This window comes from Anolis carolinensis, chromosome 1, assembly GCF_035594765.1.
Source record: "Anolis carolinensis isolate JA03-04 chromosome 1, rAnoCar3.1.pri, whole genome shotgun sequence".
Lineage (NCBI taxonomy): Eukaryota > Metazoa > Chordata > Lepidosauria > Squamata > Dactyloidae > Anolis > Anolis carolinensis.
In genome coordinates, this window is record NC_085841.1 from 16,192,411 (window position 1) to 16,217,239 (window position 24,829).

The following is a 24,829-nucleotide window of genomic DNA, read 5'->3' on the forward strand; positions in this document are numbered from 1 at the left end:
TTTTAAAACTTGCTATCAATAGATTAAAAATCAGAGACACCAATCGTAAAGTTAAAATTCCATGTTCAGCCATTCTTAAGTTTGTGTTCCCAAAGCCAGGTTTTAACATAAAGATAATGAGCTGACCTTGGCATTTTGTTCCAGCATTATGTATGTGAGATTCCTCATAACATTTTGTACCATGTAAATTGTCACTGTGATCAGAAAAGTGACTCTAAAAATAATACTTCCACGTTTTAGGATTCAGAGTCAGTAGATATTAATTTTTGATAGAGCTACAAGCTGGGTAGATGCAGGGAATGCCATGGATGTAGCGTATCTGGATTTCAGTAAGGCCTTCGACAAGTTCCCAGGTGATCTTCTGGCAAACAAACTAGTCAAATGTGGGCTAGGCAAAGCTATGGTTAGGTGGATCTGTAACTGGCCAAGTGAACAAACTCAAAGGGTGCTCACCAATGCTTCCTCTTCATCCTGGAAAGAAGTGATGAGTAGATTGCCTCAGGGGTTTGTCCTGGGCCCGGTTCTGTTCCACATCTGTATTAATGACTTAAATGAAGGGTTAGAAGGCACGATCATCAAGTTTGCAGACAAAACCAGATTCGGAGGGATAGACAATACTCCAGAAGACAGGGACCGAATTCAAAATGATCTTAATAGATTAGAGAGATGGGCCGAAACTAACAAAATGAAGTTCAACAGGGACAAATGCAAAATACTCCACTTAGGCAGAAAACATGAAATGCAAAGATACAGAATGTGGGACACCTGGCTCGAAACCAGTATCTGCTTATATTTGGGTTATCTGGTTCCAGACTGCCATATATTCCAGTTCAAAGCAGATAATGGGGGATTTTATTCAGCTGTGTGGAAGGGGCCTATGAGACCATAGTCACCTTCTTCTCTGATCCACTCTCTCCACCAGTGGATTGGCCATAGGATAAGGGGAACTATTATTGTAAAATGGTGGGTCCTAAGATGGTTTTGAATGCTGCCGAGGGCAGAAGAGGCTATTAACCTCCACAAATATATAAAAAAGAGGCATATGCAGGTGCAAAGTAGATTTACAATTTGCTAGTTTGCAGCTAGCAAACTGAGGGCCAGAATGTTTTATCATTTTGTAGAAACCTTATTGATATTAAAAGATAACAGAGTCTCTACCCAGTCTCATAATGCTATATCATAATTGATGATATAAAGTATGCAAGGAATGAACAGGGGAGTGGGAACTGAAGCACCAAAACAGCACTATAGTATTGTGTGTTCTGTACAACCAATTATGCCTGTTTGGTTTTCCCCTTCTCCTGGAATGATCTTGGCCCTTTGATCAACAACAGAAACCATACTGTGTTTCTCTACTGAGGCATTTCATAGTTTAGTGTGGATTACATTTCCATTTACTATTTTAGTCCTCCTTGTGTTGTAATGGGTCCTACAACAGCCCTACTAAGGTCTTCCATACTTGACTGCTTTATCACACCAGGGCTTTAAAGCAGATAGCCTCAAATTTTTGATGTGTTCTGCCACTTGTACAAATTTGGAAAATGTAGTTCAGGAAGGTGAGAACCCCTGTAGCAGAATTCAAAAGGCCCTGCACTAAACTACATTTCCCAGAAATCTGCAAGCTGCAGAAGAAGCCCAAAATGCAGGGCTGCCCACTTTAAAGCTTTAGAATGGTCAGTCTGTATAATGTGGTCCTCCTTTTTTCCTTCTGCATTTAATCTTACAAAACAGTATCTTTTCAAATTAGTCCTGTTATCTTATGAATATCCTCATATCCCTCTTTGTGTCTGGTAGAGGGAAGTTTGTAGCATACATTTGACAAACATTCTCTGCCAAAGAGGGCTGGTGCGTCACCCAACTACAAGGATCAGATAGCATTGAGCCAGTGTAGATGCATCCTTTGGTTACCATTTTCCTCAGCAATTTCTTTCCAACATCTTTTGAACTGGAGACAGGAAGGACAAAGCCTGAGATTTGCTGCATGCAAAGTATATGCTCTACCACTGTCTGTGTTTTCCAGCTCATGACCATGGAAAGCATGCAGAATATTTGTCCAAACTGCCATGCTTGAAGCTACTGCTCTGACTGAATCAATGATGGTAGGGAATACAGTAGAGTCTCACTTATCCAAGTTTCTGGATTATCCAAGCCATTTTTGTAGTCAATGTTTTCAATATATCATGATATTTTAGTGCTAAATTCGTAAATACAGTAATTACAACATAACATTACTGTGTATTGAACTACTTTTCCTGTCAAATTTGTTGTATAACATGATGTTTTGGTGCTTAATTTGTAAAATCATAAACTAATTTGATGTTTAATGGGCTTTTCCTGAATCCCTCCTTATTATCCAAGGTATTCGCTTATCCAAGCTTCTGCTGGCCCGTTTAGCTTGGATAAGTGAGACTCTACTGTACCTAAATTGACCTTTCAGAACTCACTGTTGGTGTGTGCAAAATAGTGTTTTCCTCTGTAGCCAGAGTGTTTAATTATCTTGAGGGGTCTGATTTGGCTTGAGCTAGCATGGAATTGGGTTGCCGTTTCAGCAGGAAAATACTCACCACAGTGCCAGAAAGGTTCTGTGGAGTTAAATAGTTTAATATTGGAGGACAGAAGGAATATTTACTTCTTGATTTAAACCAGACAGACATTTATTTCTAGGGGTGAACTTCATTTGGGATAGGAGACAACATCCTAGAGCACAATTCTGAGAAACACTGACTACTGGTTAGAAAGAACCAGATTGGGAAATGACGCCATTGCCCCTAGATAATAATTTTCCCCCCAAATGGGATTTCCTCCCATTGTAGCATTGCAGGATGTAAGACACTGAAGACCATCTTCACCTAAAGCAGTGGTTCTCAACCTATGGGGCCCCGGGTGTTTTGGCCTACAACTCACAGAAATTCCAGCCAGTTTACCAGCTGTTAGGATTTCTGGGAGTTGAAGTCCAAAACATCTGGGGACCCATAAGTTGAGAACTACTGACCTAGAGCTTTTGCATTTATTGTGCTTGTATTCCTTTGGTAACTTTTCTGGTCCCCTTTCTTTGGCTACCAGAACTGTATTTCTAAATGTTTAATTGACATTTTAAATTTCTGCCATGCTAGATATTTTATGACTGAAGGAAATTTTCATTTTGTTGGTAGAATTCTTATTTTGGTGAGGTGGATAATTTCCTCATTTTTGTCCTCAACTACTGCTGCCATCTGACCTCGATTCCCCCAGAAGGTTGACCCATACCTGACAATTCACAGAATAGCCAACAACTTAATTGTGGCATATACAGTACAGGTATAAAGTCAATGTACATCTGCATATTTACTTTTTGAAGACAGTGGAGGCTGATATTCTTTTCTCTCTCTGTAATGCCCCCCCCCACCTCAAATCTGGACAATTGTCCAGTAGTTGCTGGAGAGAGGGGGGCATTAGAGAAACATAGGTCTTGTCCTCATAGCCAGATAGAGAATAATGACAGAAGACCTCAAGAAATCTTAGTGGGTGAGTGATGTCATCATTCTGCCTCTGGCTATGGGAACATACCCAGACGCTTTTTGAGTTTTCCCTCCTCTTCTAAAAATCATCCAATGGCTGTTTGAGCAATGCAGTGGCTAAACAATTAATTGAGGAGAGATATAGCAGAGTTTCACCTGTGCAGCCTTTACAGTACACTGTATAATACAGGACCTGGAATAATATCAGTTATTCTCATTCCAGATGTTTACTGTATATATCGGGCATGGGCAAACTTCAGCCCTCCAGGTTTCGGACTTCAACTCCCACAATTCCTAACAGCTGGTAAGCTGGCTGGGATTTCTGGGAGTTGAAGTCCAAAACACCTGGAGGGACAATGTTTGCCCATGCCTGGTATCAACTTCACGTATAAGTCAAGGGCAGGTTTGGGGACCAAAACTGTGGATTTTGATATGATCCATTGATAAGTCAAGGGTCATTCCATAGAGAGGGGAAAGTGCCAATGCTCCCTCAGGGGGTCAGTCACCACTGGTCACCACCAATACTTCTCCACACACTCATTCAAAAAGACCAGAGGTGGTACTACATCTAAGAGAGTAAAAGTGGCCAGTTGCTTCTCCCAGGTTGTACTAAACTTTTGCATTATGCCAGTCTACTCAGAGAAGGGCTTGTACCTATATTATCTATAAGAGTTAAGGCACAGGACTCACATTGACCCATGAATAAGTCAACTCAGGTTTTGTTTTTGGTTTTTTTTTTAATGACTTATTGAGTATATAGGTATAAACTGAATATTTGTGTGCAGTTCTTGGCTATGATCTGGATTTAGTTTGAAGTCCTAACTATAACAGACTTGTTGAACCAACAATATCTACCAAAGTATTATGGGTTCACCATTCAATCCTTTGTTCAGTGGGTCTGACCTCTTTAGTCTTCCATCCTGTCTTCATATCAGGATTTATTATATCTTTGTTGGCTCTGGCATTATGGAAAATGCAATGAAAACAAAACATCCCTAGATGGCATTCCACCCCATTCTATCCAATCTGAGCACTGTTCTGAAGCGAGACTGCAGAGAGGCTTGCAGTAGCTGGAAGGCTGTTCACTCAGCTCAGTATAATTTAGTTCAGCCGAGTGTTATTGCCATGATTCTTTTCATTTATGAGCATTATACCTGACTTTAAAGAAGCCATGCTTAATAAAAGCACTAGAGGGCACCATTATGTCACAAAATATAATTCCTGGCTTAGGTGCAGGGAAAAGCAGGGCGGGGGAAGCTATCTTTGCCTTTCAGGAGACTGAAATATCCAACCTAGTTCCTTTGTTTTCTCTGCATTCCAAATTCCATAATAATAACCCTTATGTGCAAAATCACATTCTTTCCCACAGGGTTTCTAACCTTGAGGCTTCAAATGGAAGCACTAAAACAAGCCTGTCGACATTTTAAAACCAAGGAATGAAACTGTAAACACTTGTAGTTTCTGTCTTTTCTGAATGGCCGCATGGGAGATGAGGTTGTGAGGCATTCCATGCGAGAGCCTTTGGTGGGAGGCTATTTCTATCTCCTATTATACAAAGTGCAGAGGCGCATTTGAAATCTGGAGAGAAAATCATTTCTGCCCTAGCATTTTCCCATTTCCCTTTTTTCAATCTTTCCTTGCCCCCATGTGAGAAGATATTTTACATTTATTTATTCACCTCTTTTTATCTAGGTTTATTTATTTGAGTAATTGCTATCCCATATTTTCCCCAATATGCAACCCAAGGGGATTTCCAATATAAGTTTAACAAAATAGACTTAAAAACCATGAATAGGACGAAAAAGGGATTTTTTAAAAAAAGTCATATGAAACATATTAATTTAAATCAGTTTTTAAAAAGAAAACACAATGATGAGGGAAAGGGCAATGTCAAATACAGCAATTAAGTGCATTGCCCAACTTACTGGGCAATGGCCATTGTGGCGCTGGGTGCCCTTTGGCCTGCGATGACGTAGGCAGGGGGCTTCTTCCTCCCAGAAGCCCTCTGCGTGGTGGGAAATGTTCCTGCCGTTTGGCCTACTGGCCAATCGATGGAAGGCCTGGCCCCACCTCCTGATTGGCTAGGCAGGGCCAGGGCCCAGCCCAAGCAACCCATTTAAAGCTGCTGGGTGGGCTGGGGCAGGCACTGGGCCTGCTTTTTTGCTGTTCCATCCCACCCACCCTACATATTTGTTATGCTTCTGTTATGTTGTTGTTGTTTCTGTTATCTGTTTCATCACAACTCCTGGTTGGCATGTGGCATGGGCCCTGGATCTGGCTTGCTTACTCCCCCCCACCACCACCATTGGTAGGAGGGGGGAACGTCTGGTGGTCACCTGGGTTGCTGAGGTACCGTTGGCCCAGTAGGGTCACAGTAGCATCTTGGCGTGGATAGCATATCGGTCAACAGCCTTATCTCTCACATTGCACAGCGGAAGCCATCCTGGAGTGCTGGGCCCATAACCCTTCCGCTGCACAACATGAGAGATAAGGCTGACGTTGCACAGCGGAAGCGTGCTGGGCCCATAACCCAATTGTCAGGATTGTGGTGTGGATGCTGGGATAGGGAGTTGAATCGATCATCCGTCGCCCTGACTGATTTGATGAGTCAGCTCTCTCTGTCTGCTCATCCGAAGGACCACCGAAGGATCCATGATCTAGGACTCATGCATGGCAGCCAACCCTTGTTCTTGTAACCAACAAATGAGTTGTGGCCCAGTTTTTATCCCAACCCTGCGTTTGTGTCATCTTTGGTTCTCTGCCAGATAGAGGTGTGTCGCCCATGCACATGCAAAAGAGCTTCTGCAACAGAGAGTTAACACTCAAAGGTCTTCTGCAATAGAAAGGTAAATGTCTACATCAATGGTGTCCAACCTGTGGCCTTCCAGATGATTTGGACATCTGCTCCCAGAATTCCTGACCATTGGACAAGCTGGCCAGGATTTCTGGGAGTAAGAGTCCCAAACACCTAGAAGACCAAAAATTGGGCCCCACTGATCTACACAGGCTCAAATTTAAATATAAATGTGTGTGTGTGTGTGTGTGTATAGGTAAAGGTAAAGGTTTTCCCCTGACGTTAAGTCCAGTCATGTCTGACTCTGGGGGTTGGTGCTCATCTCCATTTCTAAGCCGAAGAGCCGGCTTTGTACATAGACACCTCCAAGGTCATGTGGCCGGCATGACTGCATGGAGCGCCGTTATCTTCCTGCCAGAGTGGTACCTATTGATCTACTCACATTGGCATGTTTTCGAACTGCTAGGTTGGCAGGAGCTGGAGCTAACAGTGGCCACTCACGTTGCTGCTGAGGATTGAACCTGGGACCTTTCGGTCTCCATCTCAGTGCTTTAACGCACTTCGCCACCGGGGCTCATATATATACATACATACATACACATACACACACACACACCTTAAACTGCCTTCTTAACATGATGGAAAAGCTAAAATGCTGAGCAGAAACCTGTATACAGTATGTGTCCCTACAGATACAGAAATATCTTTTTGTCCATATTATGCCATTGTGTATTCAGACATGTACGCACATCCACTTGTGTGTTTGGTTGTAGATCGACTGTGCCTTCAGTTGGAAAATGTAGATTCTCAGTACAGAAATTGTGTGATACAAACTAGTTGTAGCTCTTCATATGGAGAACGACTCTAAGCAACCCAGTTGCGAGTTGGATATCTAAATTAATCAAATATTTTAAAATTACTCAGAAGTGCCCAGTGGTTCTGCATATCTACAGCACTGCTGTAAATGTGCTTTGTAAGCATAGACATAAATGGCACTGGTTGAAAACTAAGAGGAAAAGGAAAATATCAGACTGTACTGGGAGACCCAGTATTTTCATTTAGAACATAATATTATTCCAATCTTTTGACATTGGCTATATCTACACTTCAAAATTATAGCAGTTTGACACCACATTAACTGCCATGGGACAATGTTACAGAATTCTGAGATTTTAATTTTGTGAGATAGTTACCTTTCTCCTCAAAGAGCTCTGGTGCCATAACAAGCTACAAATACCAGGATTTCATAGGAATGAGATTTGGCAGTTAAAGTGGTGTCAAACTGTGATAATTTAGCAGTGTGTATGGTCTGCAAAGCAGCCACTAGAGTGGAAGTGATTTTATTTAAAAAGCGTAATACAAAGGTGATGGGTGGCGGTTGTTTATAGACATTCTTTTGAGAATAATTTTTTGTAAGCTTATTCCATTCCACCTAGCTGTTCTTTGCTATGATTGCCACTGATAGAGGGGAAAAAATAAACTTTACTTTACTTTCTCCTATTCTCAGGCAAAAAGGGTGAGCTAGACCAAATGATTTACAGAAGCAGCTCCCTCTTACTGCTGGTGGAAACTGAACCGCAAATGATTTCAATTTTCCATTAGATTAGTTCCTATTGTTTTATATAAGGCACCCCTTATTAATTTTTACCACTCTGTAGTGTGTGTGTTTTCCCCTACCAAGGTCAATAGAGAAGGCTTTTGCATGTTAGGAAGACATAAAAGTTCTATTTCAAAGACCAGAGCATAATTTGAAGTGCCAAGAAAATTAACATTAGTGCAGATGAAAACACACTTACAATGTTTTGTACCCCAGTCAGTGTGCAGTAAGTTAACAAAGTAGATGTGTTCCTGGGCATTACTTCTTTAACAAAAATTTAGATCGAGGAGGCAGACATTGAATCATATGGAAAGAATCAAGATAGGTCCTACACCACAAAAATAAAACATCTGTTCAATATGTTCTAAAAGTAACAATATGCACATGCAAAATGAAACACCTATGACAGTTAAGGCTTCTATAAGTAAACAAAAATATTTTTAGCCTTCTAGAAACCACTTGAAAGCATTTGCAAAATGTATCCAAGAACAATTTTTCTTCCACCAGCTTTCATCATAAAAGTCCTGGAGAAAACTCCTCTCTGGCATTTCTAGGTCTTCCAGGGAGATTCTTTGTTCCACGTCCAGCTGAAGCATACAATAGAATCACATTGAAGAACCTAGAAAATGCCTAGAGAAGACATTTTGGTAATATTATGTGTTTCTCCAGCCCTTCTTTATCATGCTCCCAAGGCCAATACTGCTAAAAGCCTTTCAGAAAGATAAAGGATAAGGGGGGGAAGGGGGACCAAGTAGACATAAAAAGTCTTTGTAAAAAGCAGCTTCTTTGTCAGAGACTTGTGACCTCATCAAACGGGCACTTTGCCCATCGTACACCACTTCTTCTCCCCTTTCGCCATGGAGCCCATTACATAGTGCACATATGGGGCAAATCCCTCACTTAATGTGATGAGGTCCTTTGTTAACTAAGGTATGACTATAGTTAATTCCTGCAGTCTTGGTGAAGAGTGATGAATGTACAACATAGCAAGAGCATTATCTTACAAGGATAATATTTATATTAACATATGATCCCCTTAAGCACGGGAGGCATACTCCTGGATTTACCATGGAAATGGGAAACTGCACATACAGTTGAGTCTCACTTATCCAAGACTCGCTTATCCAAGCCTCTGGATAATCCAAGCCATTTTTGTTGTCAATGTTTTCAATATATCATGATACTTTGGTGCTAAATTTGTAAATACAGTAATTACAACATAACATTACTGCGTATTGAACTACTTTTTCTGTCAAATTTGTTATATAACATGAAGTTTTGGTGCTTAATTTGTAAAATCATAACCTTATTTTTATGTTTAATAGGCTTTTCCTTAATCCCTCCTTATTATCCAAGATATTCGCTTATCCAAGCTTCTGCTGGCCCATTTAGCTTGGATAAGTGAGACTCTACTGTATTAGGAAACCCTCTTGAAATGACTAACTTCTAGAAGAAGTTGAACATTGAGCCACACATCTCTAGCAGATCCAATATGATTCTATGATCAATATCCAGTGGAAGCATATAGCAGAATTGCACTAGAAGGCATAGAAAATGCCTAGAGATAACACTTTTTATGTAAGTGAAATCTCAATTACCAGTTCCATGGATACAGACATCATGCTGTGTTGCCATATCTCCTTTATGATAGGATGTTAGTCTCCATATGTCTTTTTCATAGCTTCTTTCCACTTCTCTAAGAATGCAGAAAATTAGTAGCTATGTCCACAACCTTCAATCCTGTTGGTAGTCCAACCTAAAGTAGATCCATTGAACAGGTGTTGGAATGATGAATCCCAGGGCACTTCTACATAGGATAGAAAATGTGTGCCCTCTTGGATTTTTATGTGGGGCGTCCAAATGATGCCTCACATAAAAACTCATTAATTCACCACAAAGCAAGAAAGCCTTGTTTTGTGTTGAATTAATTTAATACTGGATTAGACCCGAGTCTTCCTGGAAGACTTGGGCCTAATTGAGTATGGCTGGTTTACAGACAGGCCCCTCGGGTTTTCTGGGCTGATTCAGCCTGGAATATCTAAGAGGACTCTAATGCCCTCCCCAAGCTTCCCAGAAAAGCCTTAAAAAGTAAAAGTTACTTACCTGGCTGGCATTTCTTTGCTTGTGTTCCTTTCTTGGTGTGCAGAAATAGCGGAACAGGAGAAGGAGGAAAAGAAAAATCGTTCCTGCCCCCCATCTCCTGCCACATCATTTCATTTTTTAAAAATGTTTCTTCATTATCCAATTCAGTGTGATCAAGAGTATATAGTATAGAATAGAGCTGGCCACTGAATTGATTTTAATGGGATGAAATCATGATTAGAATAGACTTTTCTGGAATTTAGATTAAGAGATAGGATCATAAAGTAATAATTGGTCTCACAGTCTGTTTGCATTTATTAGAGAAAATTGACACAGGGAAGAATTTGAAAATCTCACATTTAAACTTCAAGAGTATATAAATAAAACTGGAAAAAAAACAAAATAAGCAATATAAATATTATAAAGAAGCTTCCCATTTTGGGGGGCTTTAACAGATGCTGCTGCTTGTATGAACATTTCTTTAATCATGTAGCAAAAACAGATATTTACATTTCTCTGGAATAAACCAGAATACTGATGTTATGTTTTATGGTGATTGAAGAATTGCCTTTATTTAAAATGTGCAGAATGTACAAATGAGACAGGTAGGCAGGCAATGGCATAAGCAAAGCAATTTTGAAATAAGAACAGTAAATTGGGAATATCACCCCACTCAAATAGCCTTCAAAATTGTGTAGGAACTCTGCGATGGATTTTAATTGTCATGAATCACTCATTGCCAAATGTAGTATAAATATCCTATCTGTGTTTCCAGACCTGCTCTCCAGTAACTTCAAAAAAGAAACGAAAAAGAGCATGAAAGCCACTTTCTGTTGACAAGAGATGTCTGAAATCCTTAACCAAGGCTGTTGGTTTCTCATTCCCCATCACTCTCCTCCCTCTCATATACAATGGCCAGTATCCCATTTCTTCCACAACAGATGAATTACTGTGCACACTTACATGGCAATTACATTACATTTAGCATGCACCACCAACTTCCACTCACAGTCTGTTGGACAAACAGTGCACTCTAGTTTTAAATCTGCTTAATCTCTGTCAATACACATGCTTTCCACTTCAACTTATTAAAAGAATGCTGGAGTCAGGAAGTCACTGAGATTTCTGGAGGTTCATTTTTCATGGAAAGAAATCAGTTTCTCAGGTTTTCTCCTATTTTTATACATTTTTAATGCCTCAGAGTCCAAGTTATTTAAGCAACTGAACATGATGTGACATACAGCTAAGAGCATGTTTCAGAAAAAGGAAAGGCTTTGGAAGATAGAATCAACCATGTTGTGGACTTACTACCATCCTAAGGTCTAGCTCACTTTCTCCCTCCAATCATATTAGCACCAATTTAATTAATGACTATTCGTGTTGGACATGCAACTATGGTTTCACTTCTCTAAGTGTACCAAACGATATGGTATCTCTTAGCCCAACCCTGCTTTAGCTGCATACATGCTTCTACAAAAGATAAATCTGTGCATCATGCTGATGTTTCTACCTCACTCCTTCCAACAATCTCCAGTGTGATAATCAGAAGTAGGACTCTTGTAATAATTAATCCTTGTAAAGGAGATTGCTGGCAGGAGCGGGGTGTAAAACCTCAGTATGCTATATCCTGATTGTGAAGAAAATGATTGCCATTGCTTGTACTGACTTCTGCCTGGAAAAGCAGAATTGGAGAACTTTCACAACCATGGCACTATTGCCAAGATTGTGAAATCATAGGGACTGTGAATGAAAGTCAGCTATGGATTCAGAAATTGTAATAGCGAATTCCTCCCTTTGTGTCTTTAGAGGAGAGTGGCCTAAATGCAATTGTTAGTAGGAATCAATAGGCACAAGCTAAGCCAACAGTTATCTTCTGTTGATTTGGTGTATTTATTTATTCTGGTTGGGATTAACAAATAAAGATGAATGGAGCTTGGAAAAATGGCTAGAGTTGCCTGGTGTGTTCCTTCTTTGGCTGCATCTACACTGTAGAATTAATGCAGTTTGACATCAGTTTAACTGCCAGGGTTCAATGCTATGGAATCCTAAGAGTTATAGTTTTACAAGATCTTTAGCCTTTTATGTCAAAGAGTGCTATGCTTTGCCAAACTACACATTCCAGGATTCCATAGCTTTCCATGGCAGGTAAAGTGATGTTAAACTATATTTATTCTACAATGTAGATGCACCCTAAGTCAGTTCCTTATAGGCATCTTCTAATCCAAGCAGAGGGGATACTACCCCCCCCCCCATTTCAAAATGATTCCTCTCCCCCTGCCCCTGCATGCACACACCTCCTCAGATCCTTGGCCATCCCTGCTATAGAATAGTGTTTGTGGAGTTGACTTCATTTCCTCCCTTATCATTCTTCCATTCGTGAAGGTGAACGAATTATATGGGAGGAAATGAAGTTAAGCTTGGGAACAATATTCTATAGCACCCTTTCTTCACTCTTCCTAGAATTTAGTTATTTATTTGTGCCCTGAATACTATTGTTAGTTCTAAATAGAGATCCATTGAATCAATGAAATGTACCTGTTTACTGACATGGTATCATAGAATCATAGAACTGGATGGATCTCATAACCAACCTGCTGCTCAAATCAGGACCTCCACCTGAGAGGTGGTCCTCAAACTTTTTAAGTGGAAGGCCAGTTCACACTCCGACTGTTGGGGGAGCGGACTATGATGAAATAATCCAAAATTAGGATTGTTGTTGTTGTATGCCTTCAAGTAGTTTCAGACTTAGGTCAACTCTAAGTCTAAAGTTTAGGACAGGGGCCAGGTAAATGACATTAGAGGGCCACATCCGGCCCACGGGCCTTGCTTTGGGGACCCCTGATCTAGAGCATCCCTAGTAGGTAGCTGTCCAGATAACTTTTCTTACCATCAAGAGGTTCCTTCTACATTTGACTCACTAGTCAACAGTTGAATTAACAGGTCTACTCTAGTTAGACCTACTAAGAAGAATCAGGCTGAAAAGACCCATTATTGCAAAAAGACTTTGGCTGATGATTCCAAACACCAGCCTCCATTTCCCCCAGAATGTAATGAATCACTGCTTAGGTCAAGTACATGTAAAGTGTTTTAGTATTCCTTGTCAATCCCAGTAAGAACAATCAATGGTGAATAATTTGGAACTGGAGAATAATTGTTAAGTTGTAGTCCAACAACATTACGGGGCTACATTTTCCTCCTGTTTATCAAAGAATCACAAAATCAGTTAAACTCACCAGAAGCACAACAAAAGAACTGTGTTTTAAAAAATATCATTCCAGTGATTTGGTGTTATATTACTGTTAAAGGAATGTGAAAATCCTCCCACATGTAAGACAATGTTTATATGCCTTTTCTCATATTGAAAATTTCACACATCTTATGTTTTTCCCTGGGGAATGGCCAAGATTTGTATTTTTTCTTGAAGAATGCTTTGGATTTTGCTTTTTGGCCATGTATAGATTTTGTAGTATAGAAAAATACTGTTTATGCAAATGTAATGCATGATCAATTTTCAAAAGCCTGGGCAAAAAAAAATAGGTTTTGCTTGTGAATGTAGTATGCCTGTTGGCCGTTTTGACTTCCTGCCTCTCAGGCCAGCTAGCCAACTGGTGGGACCTGGTTGCAGTTGGCCCAAACCACCCAAACTCTGGCCTTCATGATGCCCCAAGCTACCCACAAAACCCACGAGGGGACCTTACTTTTGCTGCTACCCATCCTTGTAGTTCCTCTTCACCTGGAGCCAACTCAATTCTGGACCTGTGCAGCCCAAAAGTAACCTCCCTTTGGAAGGCACTGTTCCAAGAAGAATACAGCCTTTCTCGCTTTCTTCCTCTTCTCATTCCTTTTCTTCCCCTTCTCCCTCTTGTGAACCAAAGACTGTAAGAGGGATGGGAGTCTCGGGCTTGCTCAGCGAAGTGGCCTCGAAGTTGGCTGCCTCCCTCCCTTAAGCCGAGTTGAGCCAGTGCTAGTTCCTTGTGCTCTTTGGTGCCCATGGAACTAGCACTAGGCAGCCTTCCCTCCCACCCCAGCAGCACTGCTTACCTTCCTCCTGTCAAGCTTGTTGTTGGGTCCTCTTTCTTCAGCTTGTTGCTGAGGTAGGAGGGTCACCTCAGGTGCACTGTGGAGTCCAGGGAACCAACATCGTCTCACCTAGGATCAATGAAGGGGAGCAGCCAGCCTTGAGGTCACTTTACAGAATGAGTCTAAGGCTCCGCCTTCTTCCTTCCTCTTGACTTTGCCTCACAAGAGGGAGAAGAACGAGAAGGGAAAGGAAAAGAGGAAGGCAGTGTTCTCATTAAACAGCATATTTTTCACCCCAGGGAGGGATTTTCCAAAGTATAAGTGTGGTTTTGTTCCATTTCATAACTTGGAGGCAAATACTGTAATGCTGTTTCTTTTACTGTTCTGAATCAGGTAATAGTTAATTCTGATGACATCATCTCAGCAAAATATTTAGTATATTTTCACAATGATTGTTGCAGTGGTTCTTCCTTGAAACTGCTTGATCGTTACTGTAATTTACATTGAAATTTTGCTTCTATGCAGTACAAAAACCTTCTATATTATGAACAGCATGAGAACTTTAGACAGGCAATTTTGTTAGGTTAGTTGACATGAAGCTCAAGGAAACAGACATGCTGCAAAATTAGATTACTGGAAACAAGGCACAACTGAATCTTGAGTAATGGGGTTTGCCATGATAGGTGAACATTGTTAGCATGCAATAAGCACACTTCTAAGCCGCATTAGACTTACAGTGACTTGCCTTTGCTGAAAAAGAGCTTCCTACAGATGATGTCTTCATTTTCCAATAATGAAGACACAACTACCTTGCATTTTCACTCCCACTCCTTCTCCTCCACATCTCTATATCTCGCAGGCTGACACTGTATCTGTGTTATTTTGCCCAGAATAATGAGGTTTGATGGTACAACCAGGAAAGCAATGAGTAAAGTTATTATCATAAAGCCATCTTCCTGACTGTCCACCCTAAAATATCTGCTCTTATCTGGATGGAGTAAATTTGTATGCTGCTGGCAACAACATCAGACAATGACTAAATGCAGCCCTTTTTCCACTGGAAATATGAAGACCCTGGTGATCGTATTTTATATAACTGCTACTTATAATTTGAACCTATGCCATACATAATGTTGCTGCTAGTTTTTCAGATGGTAGAATAAGTGAGTTGTTGTCAGTCTTCTTTCATTTCAAAAATAAAATAAAGTGAGACTATGTTCTAGTGTGTGCCCCCTTTCCCACCACCATTTTGTGGTTTGTGGAGAGAAAATGGAGTTAGAGATGATCTGGCTATGTGGACACAGCCAGACAAAAGCTGAGAACATCTTCCCACATTAGTTTCATCCAATGATGTCCCTGGCCTATGCCTCACTATGGGATCACAACCAGATGCTTCCCTGATCCCTTCCTTTTTCCAATAGCAATAACCAGACCATTAGACATGGTTATTGCAGCCTGGAGAGGGAGGTTGGATATTGCAGAGGGAGAAGGGGAATGCCAACTTCTGCAGAGAACAAAAGGCAAAAATAAGCATGAATTGGAATTACACTTTTATATGTTACCAACAGGATGCTAGCCGTAGAACCTGTTTCTATGTTCACTTTCTATTTAATAAAAGGAATGTCAGACCAAATACCATGACTGAACATGTTCATACACAGAAAGGAACATTCATACAATTAAAGATGTGTCTTTAAGGCCATTGCATAAGGCATTTTCAGAAAGGACTAAGCAGCTTCTTCATATTTCATGCTGGTCAACAGTAGCAGGGTTAAGGGCCATTTTGCACATGCACTTCTCCCCACATAAACAAACACTAACACACGTGACAAATGTACACAATACACATACTTAACTGAATTTTAATTTTGTTTTTGTGAACTTTCCAGTTGTTTCTTCCAGAACAACTAGAAGAATCTGGGGAGCAAAAACACTGTACCGGGCTGTACCGGGGCTGGGCTGTGGCGCAGCTGGCTAGTAACCAGCTGCAATAAATCATTACTGACCGAGAGGTCATGAGTTCGAAGCCCGGGTTGGGTTAAGCCCCCGACCATTAAATAGCCCGGCTTGCTGTTGACCTATGCAGCCCCGAAAGACAGTTGCATCTGTCAAGTAGGGAGGCTAATTTAACTAATTTACAACATCATAAAAACTGTCAGCAAAACACGAGGAAAGGAATGAGGAAGTACAGCCACTAGTGGACGGTGAAGCAACAGCTCCCTCTGTGGCCAGAATCGTGAAGCTGCAAAAAAAAAAAAGTTAAATGCCTCTGTGTCTGTCTATATATGTTGTTTGTCTGTGGGCATTGAATGTTTGCCATATATGTGTTCATTGTAATCCACCCTGAGTCCCCTTCAGGGTGAGAAGGGCGGAATATAAATACTGTAAATAATAAATAATAATAAATACATTGGCACAATTTTGATTCTCCCCAACCTGTTTAGGGAGTCAAAGGGTTTTTTTTTAAAATGGATGTGTCTGGAGGACTGGGAGTCTGGGAGATCGCAAGGGTGCACCAAATGGGGTTCAATGGCCAACTTGTCATGCTTTCAATATCCCGGCTTTTCACAAAGCTCTCTCTATGCACTTTAGTCCCAAGAAAGTCTTGAATAATTCTCTCTGTGTGTATACATGTGTGTGAATACCCCTATATATGGATCTGTGTTTAGATCACATTACAAACATTTAGTGTTAATACAGAAAGTAATCAGTGAGGAAATGTGAAGTGTTTGCAAATCATCATATCTGCATAATAGCACCCTGTATTTCACGCAGTGAATTGGACAACAGTGGCAGTAATTTCTTGAAAATAAAGACTAAAAAGGACTGCAAAGCAGCCGTTAACCCATCCACCGAATTATTATGAGCCATTTGTGCATTGCTTTTTTTAGCCTGCTCTACAAAGCTGTGTCTCTACAGGAGCTAATGATTAACACAGGGAGGGTAGAAAATGACAATTCCATTCTAGCACTACACTTATTTGCTGCATGGAAAACCAGTATCAGCACCTTGACTTGTTGGTTCCTCCTAGACAACTTTCACTCCTTTTTTGAGATCTGAGGTTGGTCTGGGGAATTTGGCCTAGCAAGTGTCATGTGTTAGATTAAGATGGATCCATGTTGGTGCAGGATTTCACAACCTTATTTGGTTTCTCACTCTGCTGTAGCTGACAGTAGGGTGGAATCACTGAAAATCTTCATCAGGATGTCAGCTAAGACATCAGCCTTTTTTTCAGATAATCCAGAATCAGTGGGAGAGGAAAAGGTAGCAGATCCCAATTTACTGATAAGCCATGACGTTTGGGTGAGGAAGGAATTATCATCCCAGAGTGTTGAAATGAACATCACTGACTGCTCGGGCTAGTTGGGTTTCCCCTATCCCAATGGCGCAGAGATTCAGTAGCCATTGGACCATCGGATTATATGACAACATCTTGGGCCCTTCTACATTGCCATATATTCCTGAATATCAAGGCAGATAATCCATATTATCTGCTTTGAACTGGGTTGAGTCTACACTGACAGATAATCCAATTCAAAGCAGATAATCTGGATTTTATACAGCTGTGTAGAAGGGACCCTTGTCTTCTTACTCCACCACAATTTTAGATTAACTAGGATTATTTCCAAAATTAAGTATTGTATAGGAATATGCACAGGATTTTTTACTAGCTCCTTCTCTTCCTCATAATTTCCCTATCATTGCATTCCCAATAAGCATTGGAGAGATAAAAACATTGCCTGTACAAATCACCAACTTGGGGTTTCTGTGTTGTTATATTCATATCCATCACTGTTTATCATTCTGCACTGCTGTACGTTAGTAAGGCACCAACCACACAAACAAATCTGGATGTTTTATTAATGCAGGCAAGTGTCCAGACATACTTCTAAATATGACATGGAAGGCATTTTGTTGCATCTTTATACGTCAAAACGGGGTTTTCTGCTGGGTTTTTTATCAATATATACATGCATGTTAGTCTAGTGAGGAGTTCCCCATGGCACAGCGGATTAAACTGCTGAACTGCTGAACTTGCTGACCAAAAGGTTGGTGGTTCGAATCTGAGGAGTGGGGTGAACTCCTGCTTTTAGCCCCAGCTTCTGTCAACCTAGCTGTTTGAAAACATGCAAATGTGAGTAGATCAATAGATACCACTCATGTGGGAAGGTAAGGGCACTCCATGCAGTCAGGCTGGCCACATGACCTTGGAGGTGTCTACGGATAATGCCGGCTCTTCATCTTAGAAATGGAGATGAGCACCAACCTCCAGAGTCAGACATGACTAGACCTAATGTCAGGAGAAAACCTTTACCTTTACCTAGTGCAGTGAACCACAAACTGGTATTATGTGAACAAGGTAGAGCATAAAAATATAGAATGGGAAAATATTAATGCATCAGTGGTCTCTGGGGTAGAAGCTGCTTCACTCTAGTCCTTTGGGATTATGACTATGAGATTCTATTTTTAGAGAATGTTTAAATGTGTTTTAATTTTGCCACTGTTAGGACTGATGGAAATCTCAAAGCATTTAATTTGGCTGCCATTTTGCTAGATGAGTGGTTCTCAACCTATGAATCCCCAGGTGTTTTTGGCCTACAACTCCCAAAAATCCCAGCCAGTTTACCAGTTGTTGGGATTTCTGGGAGTTGAAGGCCAAAACATCTGGGAACCCACAGGTTTAGAACCACTGCTCTTATAGGTTAAATCCAGGCACGGACAGGTCAAGCCACCACTATGAGGAAGTGAATCCACTGCATCTTACCCCCATGTCTTCTGCAACTATCCAACACTGACCAGGAGCACTTGAAAAAGAATCCTGAAACAGCTGAAGGAAGGACTCACAGTAACATCTAAACTGGATTTGTCACCTCCATAGTGAGAGATCATTATTTCTAATGTGGTTTCAAACCATGCCTCTCCTCTTATTCTTACTTCATTCTTCAAGTGCCAGATGAAAACTGTGTTGTTCTCAAGAAATCTTAGTCAATTGACATCTTGATCTTTCATTCTTGTTACTATGGCTTTGTTTTGCTTTGCTTTGCTTCTTGTGTTTACTTGAGGGTTTTAAATTGTTGTTGTCTAAATTGATCTGTTTTGACATGTTTGACTGTTAAATGCCCTGAGCATAATTCTGTAGGATTCCAACGTTTAATTTTTTTTAAAAGAGAAAAGCAATTAAAAAAACTTCTGACTAAGCATGTGCTTTGTCTTCACAGGTGATTTATACATTGGAGGAGTTGCAAAGGAGACCTACAAATCCTTGCCCAAATTGGTTCACGCCAAGGAAGGCTTTCAAGGCTGCCTTGCCTCAGTGGATCTGAATGGACGCCTCCCAGATTTGATTTCAGATGCTCTGTTTTGCAATGGACAAATAGAACGAGGATGCGAAGGTATGGGAAAACCATTCTATAATCTTGTCACAACCTCTTCTAATGTAAAACAAATTATCCTATACCTCATCATAGGGGTGTAATAGCGTCTCCCCCGCTGTGCTATGTTTATTTGTACTTAGATGATGATAGTTCTCCGTCTTACCCGCTGTCATCAATTTGTGCTGTGCTACAGTCATAAGCTGGACCGGTTTTACATTATTAATGAAGGTGGATGCTATTGAGATAGAGTTGTACATGATGGCACAAAACACAAATTGAACTTGAGAACATTAACTTATCTTCCTGAATATAATCAGCAGAGCCACCAGCAAGCTGATTTCCATGTCTCCGTTTTGTTTGTGTCGCATTTTAATTAATTGTTGTGGTAATTAGCTCCCTTGCAGCAACTTTATATCATCATGGTGCTTAGATGGTAGTTAGTGTCTAAATTAGCTAATTTGATTTAGATGCACATTTGCTTTTAGCATAGGTTGCATGTGCGAATGAAATGTTGAGGTGCTTAGTAGGGTCTCAAGTTTATTTCCAGGCTTTTTATAATCTCCTATATTCTTGCATTAGTTTGTTGCAGTATTTCAAGCCTGTATAACTTGTAATGTAGAAAGTGGAAGCTCATCTCACCAGCCATTTATCATGGCTCACCAGGACCTTGATAAACCTCCTGTCATCAGTGTCTACATGAGAATATGGCCCCTTCTACACTGACAGATACAATCTGCCCTAGTAATCTCAAGTGAAGTATGTCAGAAGGAGATGACTGAAACAGAAACAACTGAGGCCCCTTCTACACTTCCATATAATCCAGAATATCAAACCAGATAATCTACATTATATGTTTTGAACTGGATTATATGAGTCTACACTGCCATATAATCCAGTTCAAACCAGATACTCTGGATTTTATATGACAGTGTAGAAGAGGCCTAAGTTTGGGCATCCTGAGACCTTATCTATACTGAGCATTTAATGCAGTTTCAAACCAGTAATGAAAAAAGTGGCTTGGCTGTACAGGTGATTACATAGGAAATCCTGGAATCAGTCTGAAACCCAGATGATGATATACAAAACATGAAGCACTGATGCACATTAAGGACTTTATTTTTGTTCTCTTGGGAGGGTTTGTTGTCAAGCCACCACAGTTTGAATCTAGCTTCAAACTGCATTAAATGTTCCGTGTATGTGGGACACTTCATAAGTGCTTCTCAAACTCTGAAGCTGCACTTTCTAACTGGTAATGTATAGAGTACCTCAGTGAAAAATGTAAAGCTCCAGGGAAACTCACATTTCTGATGCAGGTAAGCATTTGTTGCCCCTCTTCCACAATACGAGAACGTATTTAATTGCCACTGGATCTAAATCCTTATAGATTAACATTGGATTAGTAAAAACATGTTTATACCTCCCTATTTTTATAATCCTGGCTCTCCTACACAAACCCAAGGTTATGTTGCTGCTCTGATATTTAAAGGTGCCTTGAAATATTCCATATTTGAAATTTGCTAAAGGGCAGAATCCTATTGGTGGCATACTCATATCCAAATTCCTCTACAAATCTGATTGTACTTGTTGGCCTTTTGTGCAACAGGGATATTCAGTTCATGGTTGTGTTTGTGGAGTTCGCTTACCCAATCATCATGTTAATAGATGCACTAGAATTAAAAATGCATCACACAATATAGGTATTCAGTAGAAGAGTGATCTAATACCAAGTCCTAAATCCAATGTAATTTCCCAAGTAGACACATTGAATCAACTGTTGAATGGTAAGTGAACACTCAGGTAAATTGGTTGATTCATTGGCTGAAGACTAGTTGAAAATAAGAATCAGATTTGAATCATAGCTGGAGATTATGCAGTCCTCAGAGCTTGATGGGCTGCAAAGCTCAACACATCTGTATTGGTTGTGCTTAGTGAGGCTGACAGGAGTTGCAGTCCAATACAACCTGGAAAGCTAAATAGTTCCCTTTCTTTGAGGTCAAGAACATGAAAATCAACCTGTTCTATCCAATGTTTACTCATATACTTTAATTTGGTCCCATGTTGCATATTTCTCCTTGAGCTTTTATATCCCTGTGACTTGAATTCTAATTTTAAATTGATGATTACCATTGAATAACGAAGGTGTAAATAAGCGTGTGATTGTATAATATCCAAACACCTAAAACTAATGTCACTTTATTTGGCAAATCTATGCAAATAGCAGATTCTAATGCAGGTGAAAAGGGGACCAGAAGGTGATGTATTTTGTCATTGCCTAGAGCCTGGTATTTAAACAGCTATTTGATGATGTAGTTGACCAAATTCTCAAAGGATCACAATTTTTAACAATTCAAGTTATTTTTAAAAAGATGGGATAACAAATGGCAATTCCAATGAATGAGTTTATTTATTTATGTTGGGGATGTGAGTTGAATAGATAAAAGAAAAGTGTGGTATGTACATTTAAAAAGCCATTCTAATGGCTTCTTTGCATGCCTAGCTGTTTTTTCTACCATTTATCCCTTCATTAAAAATGTAATCAGAGTAGATTCAAATTCAGTGCCATAAATAGAGGGAAAGATCTGGGCATTTGAAGAGATGGATTTTGGAGAAGCAATGGTAATGATTATTTGTAGGTGTTATGGTCTAGAATACTATCCATAAGATGGACAGACAATAGCATTACACATAGAAGTATCAGAACGTTGGATAAGCCAGTGTCCTGTAACCAGGGATGATTTGAATATCAAATATATGAACCTGAGACCTTTTACAAAGACCCTTTCTTTGCTATTGGTGGTCTCACTGAGGCCTCTTCTATACTGCCATATGAAATTCAGATTATCTGATATGATAATCTGGATTATATGACAGTGTAAAAGGGGCCTGAATCTTCTCACTGATATAGGCGCTTAGCAGAATGGTGATGGTCTCCAGGTTGGAGGTCTGCCCCTTTAAAGATTTCCATACTTTAACCATGGCATGGAGACTGGAAAAGGTGACCTGGTAAAGCTGTATAAAATCTACATTGAACTGGATGATATGGCAATGTGGACTGAGATAACCCAGTTCAAAACTGATATTGTGGATTATCTGCCTTGATATCCTGGATTATATGGTTTTGTGGTAGGGCCAAAAGAGAGAGGAGGGGATTTTCACACAGCTACATAACCCAGAATATAAATGCAGATAATCCACGTGGCTCAGTGTGTTAAAGTGCTGAACTGCTGAACTTGCAGACCAAAAGGTCCCAGGTTCAAACCTGGGGAGCGGAGTGAGCGCCCGCTATTAGCTCCAGCTTCTGCCAACCTAGCAGTTCGAAAACATGCAAATGTGAGTAGATCAATAGGTACCGCTCCAGCAGGAAGGTAACGGCGTTCCATGCAGTCATGCCGGCCACATGACCTTGGAGGTGTCTACGGATAACGCCTGCTCTTCGGCTTAGAAATGGAGATGAGCACCAACCCCCAGAGGTGGACACGACTGGACTTAACGTCAGGGGAAACCTTTACCTTTACTTAATCCACAATATCTGCATTGAACTGGGTTATCTGAGTCCACACTGCCATATCCTCCAGTTCAATGTGGATTTTATACAGCTGTGTGGAAGGGGGCAGAGAAATCATGATGCAGGAAGTCCTTCCGCATCACATAATTATAGCACTATGATTCTCCATTTACCACAAAAGCATAATCCTATGGAAATATGGTAGTTCCATTTCAGAGAGAGGCAATTGGCATGTACAGCCAGAGAACTAAAATGCCTCCCCAAACTATACACCCCAGGATACTATGTTGCCATGGTATATACGTACACAATGAGATCTTGGAGACAGGATCCAAGTCTCAACGTGAAATTTATGTTTCATATATACTTTATGCATATACCTAAAATATAGTTTCTACAATATTTGTAATAATTTTGTGCATGAAAAGGGTTTGTGTACATTGAGACATCAGAAAGCGAAGATGTTACTATCTCAGCCATCAAGGTGGACAATTTTGGATTTTGGAGTATTTTGGATTTTGGAATTCCAGATGAGATGCTCAACCTGTATTGACAAATTGAACTAGACTCAGATCCAAGACGTCAAGGTAGGATCCAAGCCTACTATCTTGCCAGCAGAGGGCTCAAGTAGCCGCTCTTCAGAGAAACTGCTGGCCCTCACTGTGGATACGAGGGTTATAAAATATTTACACATCTGCTTATCCTTAGCAGATTGGGAGCATGATATGTGTTGCCCCTATGTAAGGATGTATTCTTTTTCTCAGTCTCAGAATAGCAACAAAATGAACAAAAAACACAAACAGCCTATTATCTGTCCCTCCAAAAAAGCATTTCTCTCTTGGATTCCCCCCCCCCCCTGTAAATTTGGTCCAAAATGTGCAAAAAAAGATTTGTGAATTTTGCACACAACTTTCCAAATATAAGCCCCTTCCATACAGCTGTATAAAATCCCACATTATCTGCTTTGAACTGGGTTACCTGGTAGTGTTGACTCAGATAACCAAGTTCAAAGCAGATATTCTGGATTATCTGCCTTGATATTCTGGGTTATATTGCTATGTGGAAAAGCCCTTAGAAGAAAAAAAAAATCCTGAAATCAGAAAAACCATGTAAAGCTCACACAGTGAAGAAGAAAAAAGAACTTGAAATAAAAAAAACACAAATAAATGCATTCCTATATTGTAGTCGTCAGTAAATGGTTGCACTGTTATTGATGGCTGATAGTTGCCATATCAATGGAGTTATGAATCAACCCTGGGCTTTAGTCTGAATCTTATGGGAGCTATTCACATGTTGAATGTCATCTCCAAAATAGTTTGACACTTGAGAGAGTGCTTTCAAACTTTGGACTTTAATGGATTTGCAGCCTCGACTGACACAGAAGTCATGAAGGTCACCAAACGCCGTTGATGGTGGCTGTTCTTCCACCAGTTACAGATGTCTCCAGGAGGCAGTTGGGTTGCAATTGGACCTCTAAAGCTGCTTATTCTGACCTGGAGCTGCCCCCTTACCTGATGAATAGTTTGCCTTCTGACCCCCATTCTAGCTTGCTTTCAAGGTAAAAACCATGACACATACATACAAATTGGACTCCTGTGTAAACATTTGACTTAAATGGCTAGATGCCTCCACTGAGACCATTTTGTTAAAAGGAAATCAGGCGCTTATATGCAGGGATGTGGAATAACATGAGTTTTGAAAGAAGAACAAAATGACAAATTTGAGCTCTTTTTTGACCTTAACCATTGCGTACCAGGCTGGGGGGGGGGGGTCAATATGTGATTTCTGGCATTTCTTTCAGTCCTAATTCTGTCATTTCCAGCAGAAGGCCTAGGGAACAGGATGATGGGAAAACAAAATGTGCTAAAGATGGAACCAGCTGCTGCTGAACATAACAAATGGCTAGTCAGGATTAAACCATGCATTCCCTTTGCTAATATGTTTGCGACTGTCCTACAA

At 40.4% G+C, this 24,829-nt stretch overlaps 1 protein-coding gene across 38 annotated transcripts in view; it reads left to right on the forward strand.

Moving 5' to 3' along the window:
- Nucleotides 1-24,829, forward strand: part of nrxn1 (neurexin 1) — a 1,150,439-nt gene that overhangs the window by 593,352 nt on the left and 532,258 nt on the right. For all 38 annotated transcript variants that reach the window (XM_062968862.1, XM_062968856.1, XM_062968858.1 and 35 more), the window contains one exon: nucleotides 19,210-19,383. In XM_062968862.1, coding sequence (XP_062824932.1) covers nucleotides 19,210-19,383 — 174 coding nt within the window. The remainder of the gene's footprint in view (nucleotides 1-19,209; nucleotides 19,384-24,829) is intronic.